The 12,095-nt window shown below is 39.0% G+C and overlaps 1 protein-coding gene across 3 annotated transcripts in view; it reads right to left on the reverse strand.

Annotated features, from left to right (window-relative positions):
• arap1 (ArfGAP with RhoGAP domain, ankyrin repeat and PH domain 1) overlaps window positions 1-12,095 on the reverse strand; it is a 59,016-nt gene that overhangs the window by 15,193 nt on the left and 31,728 nt on the right. For all 3 annotated transcript variants that reach the window (XM_008301353.1, XM_008301345.1, XM_008301361.1), the window contains 8 exons: window positions 8,157-8,331; window positions 6,553-6,687; window positions 6,189-6,324; window positions 5,808-5,910; window positions 4,936-5,128; window positions 4,737-4,782; window positions 3,299-3,462; window positions 910-1,122 (listed from right to left, as the gene is read on the reverse strand). In XM_008301353.1, the coding sequence (XP_008299575.1) occupies window positions 910-1,122; window positions 3,299-3,462; window positions 4,737-4,782; window positions 4,936-5,128; window positions 5,808-5,910; window positions 6,189-6,324; window positions 6,553-6,687; window positions 8,157-8,331 (1,165 nt within the window). The remainder of the gene's footprint in view (window positions 1-909; window positions 1,123-3,298; window positions 3,463-4,736; window positions 4,783-4,935; window positions 5,129-5,807; window positions 5,911-6,188; window positions 6,325-6,552; window positions 6,688-8,156; window positions 8,332-12,095) is intronic.

Raw genomic sequence — 12,095 nt, forward strand, 5'->3', positions numbered from 1 at the left:
AAAGATCAAAAAGGGGAGAAAGATGGAGAAGAAATGATGAGTAAAAATGAGGGCATATATAGGGAATACAAATCCAAACACAGTAACAAACTCTAAATGAACAATTACTGCAGAGCTCTGTACAAAGACCATATTTTCCAGTGACCTTGCAAGCACCAAAGTTCAAGTGTACGTACAGAAAACTATTTGCACAATCAAAAAAAAATTGAAAATAAAATCTGTACTCCTCAGTGCAGCCAAGAAGCAGCAGCAATAAGTGACTGCAACCAAAAGGCACATGACAAAACTTAAGGGAGCTTTCAGTTGAAATGGGCTGAACTGCAGGCTGTATTTACACAGTGTAGATAGGAAATAACTGGTTCAAATATCCACAATATGTAGAGCCACTACGTTTCTCAAAGTTTCTAACACATGTGGGCACTTGCAAAAATCTGTGTATTCCTTTTTTTTTTTTTTAATTTTTGAAAAAATAAATAAAAAAAATTAAGCTTTAGTTTTTTGTTTGTTTGTTTGTTTGTTTGTTTAATATTTAAGTCATGATAACTTTGTTTGACTGTAATAAAGACATTTTTAAGATCTGCCTACTTCTGGCCATGCTTGCACTGTTTCCATAGAGGTTGTTTCCCTCCTAGCTGCCCTTAAAGGTTCTGAAATATAAGTCACTGTGTTAACTGCACAATACAATGCAAGTCTGATAGGACGACTTCTTTAGTACAAAACACCCACTAAACTGTTGAAAATATCCAGAGCAAGGTCTGTAGATGATGCTGAAAAATATTTTCCACTTTAGTGCCACTGTTTTGAGGTGGCACCAGATGTCTCAGCAACAAATATGGTACAGTCTCTCCAAATTTTCTAATACCTACTTATGCATTCCTTTACTCATATAAACAGTCTTGTGAATCTTACCAGTAGCACTGAGCCAGTTGCTGGCATCCTCTGATGTGAACAGTCCCTCCTCTAGCTCCCTGAAGAAGCGTTTGAGTGTGTTGGAGACGTCATCCACTTGATGCTCTCCTTCTCTTAGACGAAGACTGCGAGCGTCACGACGGAATCTCTCACACAGAGCTGCCACACGGGAGTTCACACCACTCTTACGATAAATTCCCTCTGATGTCAAACCTTGGAAAATAACATGAACAAGCACACACAGACAACATAAAGTCACAAACACTGGTATGTAAAACCTGAACATACTGTAACATCATTGTTGATGAAGAACACTTGTTCCACCAACTGGATTTTCACATTTCAACTTACACATAAGGACAAAATGGTTCAGAACAGATTAAAGCCTGTCAATCGATCTCATAAGACTTCAAAAACTACTGTATAAAGTGTAAACTTAAGAGCTTTCTACCTTAAGACTGGAAAAAAAACAGGCAAAAAAAATCTTGCAAGGGCTCAGCCTTTCATATTGATGCAAGTGATAATCTCTAAAGGCCAAAACTCTCACAGATACTGTACACTTTTGATTTCATATCCACCACTGATGCCAAAAAAATTGTTATCCATCTTCAGTCAGTCAGATGACAGTTGAAAAAAAAATATAGCAAATATGTTATGACTGACTGGCAGGCCCAGAAGAACAACATGCTTAGAAGTGTTCACCCACAGAGAGCAGTGTGGTGCAGTTGCAGTTTTCTACGCTGTGTGAAAATTAATTAAAGCAATGGGTGTGAACAGTATGTATTATTCAAATTGCTCAGAGCAAGTTCTGCCCACTAGAGGGCTTCGAGTAATTAAAAATCCTCACATCTTATTTGCTTTCTTTTGTCTTGTTCTTCTTTGAGCTTCTATAGTTGCACTGATTCATGATTAAAAGCCTGCTTCAACCAGATGCATGTCAAACTTCTCAACTTAGACACTATTACAATAGCTGTGTGACCATTGCAGGAACTTTTCCCAGGGACTAGGAACCTTTAGAGGAACTTAGTGTGTATCCACTGCAGGGACCAGGGACTTGAACAAGTTTAGATTACATTATTTGCCCCTGGAAACTTCCTGTTAAGAGAGTAATACTTTCAGAAAGGTCAGGAACTTTGGTGGTACTAAACATTTCTGATTGGTTAAGTATAAAAGCATCCTATTTGAGTAAGTCTGTCTTAATCATCTCCCAGTCAATCTATGCAATAGCTCATAAAATCCTGTTGCTTACTTTGATTCTTGCATATTGAGTGTTTTAAACCCGCTTTGTCACAACTGCTCATCTTTTTTCAAGTACTGACTCAATGACCTCGTTTCCAAAGCAGTAAATCACAGCAGCATACTTTAATCTCCTTCATTCTTAGTGTTGTTGCAGTGTTGTCTGTCCCTTGTTTTATATGAGGTCATTTTTGTATAGCCCTCTGCATATCTGCCGCTTACTGGACTGTAACAGTCTGTTGTATAATTGCACACAAAAATGACACCACTCATGCAACCTCATAGCCAAGCTGTTAAGGAACATGTGCACAAATGCCCTCAAACACTGATTCACAGGTAAGCGGACCCTTAGTGCATGTCAAGCCCCTGCTCTCCTTCCCCACATCTTGTGTCTCTCTCCACTGTGGCTGTCCAATAAAGGTAAAAATGTTAAAAGACAAAAAATAGCTATGGTTTAGTCAGACTAATACAGACAACAAACAGTCTAAAGGAATCTTACGTTCCTTAATAAAGGTTCCTGGGATGAAAAGGAGTGGAGTAGTGGTAGTACGAAACACAGTTCATGATGTTTTCTTGTAACATTTAGCAACATAAAGTTCGGAAAAAACAAAACAAAACAAAACAAAGCATTTGATCACATCAAAAAGGATGATTACATAAGTTGTTGTGTTATGTTAATTGACCACTACCAGTACATGAAAGCGAGAGGCGTTACTAGTTGGAGTGAAATAAGGTCAGTCAGCTGGTGGAGTGTGGGAGGAAGAATGACAAGAGAGAAATAAAGAAGAAAACACAGAATGGAGAGAAAGAAATGCACCACGGAGGGAGCAAAGGCAAAAATGGAGGTGGAAAAGAGTTGTTTTGTTGTCTTGTGGTCCGTTGGTCTTTTCCAGAGCCAGAACTCCTGCTATTATAGTCACATGAGTTCACAAACACACAGAGAGTGCCAAGTGTACACACAGACACAGTAAGACCACAATAGCATACCGGAATGTAGACTGTGTGTGAATTCTCCTATCAAGTAAATGCAGCTAACAGTGGCCCCAAAAAGTACTAAATAGATGAGCCATAAGCAAAGTTCAATGAGTTTCATAAGGTTAATTTACAAAATGAGTGAGTTTGCTGTTTGTGTCCATCTTTAGATGTCTCTCACCGCACTGTGTGATGTAGCCGATGCAGCTGTGTACTATGACAGGTATGTCTGTTTCTGTGAGCTGCTGCTGGCTTAGGGTGTCTCCTCCGCTCCCTGCTGCCGCCTGGATGGCCCCACACCAGCCAGAAAAATCCAGCTTCCTCTCTCCCTCTATGTACAGAGTTCTAAATAAAGAGAAATGGGGCAGAGGGAGAAGGGAACTGTTAAGGAGAGACAATAAGAGTCTACAAGCAAAGAACAGAATGTAAATGAGCAGGCGAGGCAAAAACTGTTTTACATGCTTTACATTTTGGATTACACGTTAAACAGAATTCAGTTTGAAAAAGAAGCTGCTTAACATACTCCTTAAATGGCTTTACTCTGTAGGACAGATTGTGAAGTTAAACATTTACTGTTAAAGTTTAGAAATAGAACAGGGCCAGCAAGGCCTTTTCTGCTGGCCTAAACTCTATCAGAAACACTGACTTGCGTTGTAATATTTTCCCATTAATCTTTTTACATGATTCCCAATAGCCTATTCTCTTCATTTCATAGTGTTTGTCTGGACTGTGGTGCTTCCAGCAGTGTATGTTTATATTAGAGCTTTTTTGTTTTTATCCAATCATATTTCAGCCATCATGTGTTGCCAGGGTCAAAGAAATCTGCCCTGAGGCCTTCAGAATCAAAAGTGCAGGCGCCTGGAGTTTAAAAGGCATTGCAATGAAATTGTTGCTTTAACCAATCAGATTTTGAGTTGGTGGTCCCAGGGCCAGCTAGCAGATGTAAAACAACGTCAGCATGTTCACATCCTCTGATTTGATGGACAGAGAACCTGCTCAAGCTAAAACTTTATCGTAAAAGTATTGGGGGGGGGGGCTGTTCTTTTTTTAAGCTAGGCAAGTGGACATTTTCAGCCTTAAAGTGAATTAAAACTTTTGCCAGAAACACGACAGGACAGAGCCGACTTTCAGCATCAGCCTCCATGGCGAGAACAGGACTTATTGTTGGAAGTGAAACACACGGATTACCTGCTAAACAGAGTGATTGAACTGTTTATGAGGAAAGAAAGGAGGATGGAGTTTATGTTCAAAAAATCACAAGTTTTGGTGAGTAAAATACATATTTTTGTCATTTTATTGGGTTGATATTGATGCTACTGCTAGATGTGATGTATGTGGTGCAGCTGTGGCTGCAGTGAAAGGAGACTTGTTGAATTGTTTTAACTGGGTTTCTTGCTTTAGTAATAACATTCATTTTCGCTACATGAGATACCTGTCTGCGATGCAACATCCTATTATGCTGCCTTTCTGCACAATATTGATGATTTCTATAGCCGTGGCATCAAAAGGACGGTGTTAAGAGGTGGTTTGATTCAGGTAGGACGCCACTGAAGGCCTAGGAGTAAAATGCATGGCCCGCCACTGACAACAAGTGATCTGCAATGATTCTTCTTTCTCACCTGCCTCTCTCCACTAGGACCAGAACTTCATTGTCTTGTTGAATTGCTGTAAAACACAAACACACAGTAATGATTATTTTCTTGTGATCACTCTAAGTACTCCCACTATGTCATTGTGTGTGTACAGTATGTTCATGTAAACAGCAAAAGTAGCATTGGTGGTTATATCCATTTATTTGTGTTTACATGTCTCACTCACAGAGTTCGTTGAGTTTGCGGAGGTGGATCTCCTCGCCCTTGCTGTCCTCCACATAGGCGTGAAGTGTAGAGCCCACCAGGGCAAACCAACCAACCTTGGACGTCTGTAGGTTCAAGCCATCTTTACACTTCAGCCGTCCAATCCGCTCAAAACTCAGTCTCAGTAAAGGCTCTGCAGAGGCCGGGATAAAGCTCTGCAAAGAAAGTTAGACCTTGTAATATAATATAATATATACACACTCCAAAGTTGATGATGATTTACCAACTTTATTGTGTGCATAACTGAAACATTCTTGTACGTTGCTTTGATGACATGCAGTAAGTGCCGTGGTCACTGTACAGCAACCTGTTTAATGTCCTTGTGGCGAGACATTCAGGAGCCACAAATGCACTGTCCATCTACTATATTGTCAGTAATGTTCCTTGTGATGCTCAGTTAAACAGAAATAGCCAATAGCAGCTATTTGTACTTATTTAGCCAGTTCTGGAAAAAGGCAATCCACCATTGGCCATACCATTTCCCAGGTGACCTTGGGCATAGCACTGACATATCTAATTGTTTTTACAATTAATGACTACATTTTGAGGGCAAAAACGTTGCTGATTCTATTACACCATAAAGCATACTGACATTCAGTAGTTAAAACTAAAAGGTCAAAGCAATAGTTGCTTCATTTCAATCTATCAAGCAGCTGACAATTGCATCAGGGGTAAAGAGTGCTGTGCTTAACAAAAATAAGGGAAACAAGTCAGCAATAGCCAGTGCTGCTCTGACCACTGGAAAGGAGTCCCCTCTCAGCACAACTGGAACTGCTAACCTTTTACTTATCAGAAAGTACCAAAAACTGTTGTATACATATTTCAGTGGGTTACCTTTGCAATAGATTTGACCCATTGCTTGTGGCTGTCTGGGTCATCTGTGCCAAACAGATAAAGACGCTCTGACTCAGAGTAGAGTTCAAAGGTACAGTCATACCTGGGGGTTGGAAAGAGAGGTTAGAAGAAATAAGACAAAGGCCAAATTAAAAAAAAAAAAAAAAAAAAAGAGAGAATGGAAAGAAAGAAATAAACCATTAAGTTGTGTTCATGTGACAGGACTTGTGGTTTGAATAATATAACAAGGTATTTGGTCCTAACTATATTGCATTTTTTAATAATAAATATTAAAGACAGTGAGTAAAATGTGTGTGAAAGGGAGATGAGTGACTGAGTGTGTGTGTGTGTGTGTGTGTGTGTGAGCGTGTGTGTGTGTACCCATGTCTTTCAGGCGAGTCGACAGCCAAACAGACTATCTCTGAAGCCTTTAGAGCTCCGTTAGGGTTTGAGTTTCTGTCACTTTCATAGTAGCTGAAGGTGCCATCATTTAGCGTACACCAGCGACGACTGAACTCTGTAAGAATCCACAAATAAATATTACCAAGCATAATATTCAGAGTAATGAAAATACAATCTACAGAGATGTTACAGGAATTTCATATGTTTATTGTATTGTGTTTCTAATAGGAAACACGCGACTACGTAACTTTACAAAAACACACGGTGTATCCCTTTATTACCGTTCTTTATTGCTACGTGGAGAAGACTACATATGTGTTAGTGTTGCAGTGTTCATCCATACCCTCTTTGGCCTTGCGCTCTGTGACAGCCCGAGCCATGGATGCAGTTTTGTACAGGAAGCCATTGTGAGACACACAAGGTGGAGGTTGGTAACTTACTGGATCCATAGCCTCACCCACTTCTGATCGTGGCAGCTCTACAGGAATAAAACAAAGAAATTAATATTTTTCTTGTGCAAAAGCTGCCAGCCGCTGTGATGCTTCGAGTGACACATTTTCACTTTTTAAAGTTTACAATGTCAGGATTAATGTAAGATCAAGATATACAATCGGAATTTCCCTTGTCCTACTGACGTCTACCTGTGTCAGCGTAGGCCAATTTCTGTAAAGGAATTTTATGGACATATTTTTTGAAAAACCTGCCAAGCTTTAGACAGTGACACAACACTAAGACTGCATTTATTAAGGTTACAAATGATCTTTTAAGGACTACGGACAAAAATGAATGCTCCATCTTCATTTTTTTTGCATCCGTCTGCAGCATTCGACACAGTTGAGCAGAGCATAAATTGAGCAGACTAAAAAAATCCAGCTTTGGTTTGGTATATCTGGAAAAGTCTTGAGAAGGTGCAACTCTTTCTTGTCAAACAGAAGATTCTTTGTCTCTGCTGGTGACAGTATTTCACCTTTACCACCTGTGTCTGCCTGGGATGCGTTTGTTGCTGGTAAGGTAGTTCAGAGATCTTTGGGCTTCAGCACAGTGAAAAACCCCCTTTACAATGGTCACAATGTTTCACCATCATTATTAAAAAATCTTTTTATCACATTGGTTTTATAACTGTTTTAAGCCTCCTGCTCAACCTTGGTATAAGGTTGTTTTCTTACCTCAATTTCAAGACACATTTGCAAAGATTTTGCCATCTCAGGAACACAGAATGTATTTAATCTGAAGCTTTACAGACACTTAATCCATCATACAGGATTTCACTTCCTGACAATTTGAGTACCCTGGTAGCCTTTAAATTGAAATAAATCAAGAATCAATTCACAGACTTCAAATTTTAAAAAGCAGCAACACTGAGCAAAAAAAAAAAGATGGTATTACTTCTCTTTTAAAGTCTTTAAACTGACTGCAAGTTAGAATTAATATTATAAGATTCTGCTCATTACATTTAGAGCACTTCACAAGCTGGCCCTAGATTACATCTCTGAAATTGCTCTCCTTTTATCAACCTGCGTGCAGCCTTGGTCCTTAGGCAAGAACATCCTGGCTGTTGTGACAGAGCTTTCTATCGGAGCACCATTATAACTGAGTGACCTGACTGACGATCTCAGACTTGCAAACCTACTATCTTCTTCAGAGGTGCTTGTGAAGACCCATTTGCTCATTTTGTGACTTTCTTATATTGCTTAATTATTATTCTTTTTTTTTTTAAATTACTTATTAGTGGTAACATATGTGTAATTCTATTCAGTCCTTTTTCTGACTGCCTTGTAAAGTACTTTATGTTTTGATAAGTGCTATGTAGATACATTTATTTTTATTTTTTATTTTTTATTGTGGTTGTTATTACTAACAATTTCTTAAGATTCTATTCAACCCTAATGTAAGCATCATTAGAAACGAAAGGTGCTTTGTGACCCTGTGTGTATACACATACTGTACCTGTGTTGAGATTGTGGCTAATTAACTCCGCCTGCAAAGGTTGTGAGTGTGCGTTGGCCAGGGAGAGAGGGGTAGGACAACTTGCCATACCAGTTGAACAATTCACATCTGCACCACAGAAAATCAGGCTTAACGTCTCCAGCACATCACTGCACTGCACGTTTATACATAGAGCCTGGAGAGAAAAGAGAGGAGGAAACAAAAACACAAGGAAATACATAAGTAAATGCGTATGTACAGACATAGCAGATGAAGATGATGATGTGTTGCTTCTTGAGATAAGCAACAACAGCCTCCAGGCTATTAGAATGCTGAACACTTGTATTGAACTGAAATCAAATATTACTACAAATGTAAATATGTCATTTGTGTGCCATGGAAATATTCATAAAACTGCATTCCCCATACCGTAGGAGAGACAGACAATTACAACACTGGCACATCTACTTTTATGGTATTTGTAGTACCATCGTAATACTGTGAAAGCCAGCAGAGGAAATGGAGATCAGGGTGTGCGACATGAAAATAAGACACAAGGAAGAAAGAGTGGAAGAATGAATCAAGGAAACACAGAGAAGAGGAGGGAGCGTGTGCAGGGCACTCATCCAGTACAAAAGACAAAGAGGGAAATGTAAAAATGTGCAATGAAACAAAACAAACAATTAAGATGATTTTCCACTAAGCAGCTGAAATGATACAACCCAAACACACAGAGCAGTAGGTGTCTGAGTAGACTGACTTCACCTGCAGCATCCACTCTCCTGATGAAGAACCATCAACAGTATAACAGGCTTTCTGACTGCTGTGCTTAGTCCTGGTATCCGTCACTGATACACTCTTTCAAATTGTCTTCTGTGCTGTTGTTTTTCTTTTTTTTTCTCTTTCTTTTTTAAATACACTGTACTGTCAATAAAGGAACTCAAGTAATTATTTTGGGATTTATTGGATTCTGGAGGGTATTATTATGATAAAACTACCACCATAGTGTTTCCAGGTGTTTATGACTTGTGCCAATTGTTGAATGGTTTCTAACTCCACTACATGTACAAAGCAGGCTGGAGTCATTCAGTCATGTTTACTTTTACAAATCCTCATTTTAGTAGAGCACTGATAAAATGATCCCCATCCAAGAACAAAATTAAAGTTAACTGGACTGAGAAGCTTTTGCTACTCTCCATGTCTGGCAGCATAGTTGTTGCTAAATTGATTTTATAATTGATTAACTGTCATGTAACTGAGCGTTATTCTGGGTTTTACTGATGAAACTATTGAGTAATCTAAATAATTCCATTCCATTACATTTGAATGTTCAACATGAAGCCATGCAACCAAAAACTTAAGTTAAGATGGAAGTGCTAACAGACTTGGTGGGAAAATCCCCACTGGACACAGAAGTGCTTCTTTAGTTACTACAAGTGGATGAATAATATCAACATTTAGAGGTAATTTGGTTTTCAACTAGTTCAAGACAAATAATGACTTATGTAAGTGACAACAACACCAAAGATAAAACTATAGTAATCTCCTGGGATTGCTTTACCTTTAAAATAAAATTTTAAAAAAGACATAAGGAAAGAAGAACGTGGGGGAAGCAGAAAAGAAACACCCAAGGAACTTAACTGAGACAAATGCAAATGTACACACACAAGTCTGTCTTCTGTTAAAACCAATAAGCTCTTTTGGGTCTGATTGAGAAATTCCACAGCACTCTGTCACACATACAGACGGAGCCCCTCCTCTGTTTAAGCACCATTGAGCCTCTACATACACATAGAGACAAACAAAACAATTAACAAAGATTAAAATTGCACAAGACACCACCACACACGCCCAAACGACACAGAGACAAACTGCATTTTGCTCTCTCACACACCATCGAAAACATCTGAACAAAAAGCTGCGGTCAGCCATCTGGAGAGAAGCACATCAACATGAACACTCTCATAATATGGATCACATGAGTGCCACGACAGAGCTGGTATATAGTGCTTGGCAATCAATGGTATTTCACACTGCCCTTATCTCAGTGACTACACTAACCTGCTGAATTGACAGCATTTTTTTTGTAAATACATAGAGCAAATGATAAGGAATGACATTTTTATGTGTACTTTCACATTTTCTGTCAGTGAACTGTTAAATGTCGAATCACGTGATGGCAAGCTGTAGAAGGATGGAGACATTGGCCCGCAGATTAAAGGTTAACTACTTACTTGTCTTGAGTAATCCCTTACAAAAGCAAATTGTGTTTAGAGCACAACATTAAGCACATTTTTAAACACCAATTTGTGACATTATGCTTGCATGATAAAGGAACATAACTGGGTTTTCCGTTAGCTGGAGTTTTAAATGCTTGAAGATAAGATGTTATTTCAAAGTAGGGGAGAGGGGGAAAAGCACAACCTTCCCTAATAAAACTCTGGAACAGAAGCAGATATAATAAATGAACATCGTTAGTGACCAAGGCTGAATAGGGAAAACAAGTTTGACTAAAGTGGAGCAGAACAGTCAGACAGATGAAGGCAAGAGAGTTCAAAAGATTTAATTCAATTTGGACATTGACAGCTTGAAAGAAAAGTAGGAAAAATCCAAAAGTGGAAGTATGCTTACAGCACCATCTTGGAAAAGTGGACAAGTAGGATACCCTGTGATAAACTGAGGGCTGATCACTGGATTGAGTGTGATTGACATTTTCTCTCTTCCCTTTCTTCTGCTTCGTTACAATGCTGTGCTTTTTGTTTGACTTCACCAAGAAAACAATTTACTGAAGGTCTTGTGCATTATGCCAATCTTTGTTTGTATTTGTAAATTAATTTACTTTCCTGCACCCAAAGTCCTTTTCCCCATGATAATGGAGTGAATTCATGTCATAAACATTTAATACAACTTGAAAATTGAGAAAACTATACACTATAAATGCAAACATGGGTTTAGCCTGCTCTACATCCCTGGAGCTAAGAGATGGTTTCCCATTTTGTTAAAACCTGTTTTTTTTTTTCCCATTTTGGCCATCAACAAGCTGTACTGGCTTAAGCTATAAGCCAAAAAAATCAATACTTCAGATCAGTCACTGCAGGCTATTTGTCACCCTGCTACAGGCTAAGCCACATCATGATATTGTAAATTGACAGAACAAAACCAGCCCTCTACCCCATGTGGACATACATGTAAAGGCTGTATGTAGGTCAGTGTACAGTAATGTAATTCCTTCGGACCAAGAGCACTGAACCAATCAGAACAAAGCACAATGAGGAAATGGGTTGTGTGAGTGTTTGAAAACCTCACCCTCCAACATCTGCTGCCTATGAAAGAGGGAGTAATGTAATAACACTCACACAGAGAAGAGAAGGGAAGGGAATTCAAGAATCTTTCCCAGTTTCCCCAGAGAGAGAAAGAGAGAAAGAGACAGAGGGAGATTTTATCTGGGTGTGTCTAAAATCGCAGGCCTCCATCTGGCCTCTGCTGTTATATGGGCCAGAATTGGAGGAAAAGAAAGAGACGAGAGACACAGAAGAAACAAAAATATTGTGGAAAAAAAAAGATGAAAGCATTTCAGTTAGGCACAATAATCAGAGACTGATTGCACTTGGCTAGAAACTCAACCTACATGTATTTACAGGCGCACAAACACAAACAAATGCGGTCACTTCTGCTTTGTAGATTTTAGCGTATATACTGGACGTCCAGCTAGAACTACACCCACACTCATGTATGTTCATATATTAAATCCAGATGAGAAAGAGCTATTCACATATGTTCCGTCATTACCTCACCAGGGACAGTTTAGAGAAAGAGGGAGATGGAGAGTGAGGTGGAGGTAAAAATCCAGACGGATGATGGAGGGGAGGAAAAAAGAATGAATGAGAAACGGAGGAAAAACACAGAGTTAGAGATACAAAAAAAGGGGGGGAGGGGGGAGGAAAGCACTGGAAAATAAAT

This window comes from Stegastes partitus, unplaced genomic scaffold (assembly GCF_000690725.1).
Source record: "Stegastes partitus isolate 25-593 unplaced genomic scaffold, Stegastes_partitus-1.0.2 Scaffold35, whole genome shotgun sequence".
Taxonomy (NCBI): Eukaryota; Metazoa; Chordata; class Actinopteri; family Pomacentridae; genus Stegastes; species Stegastes partitus.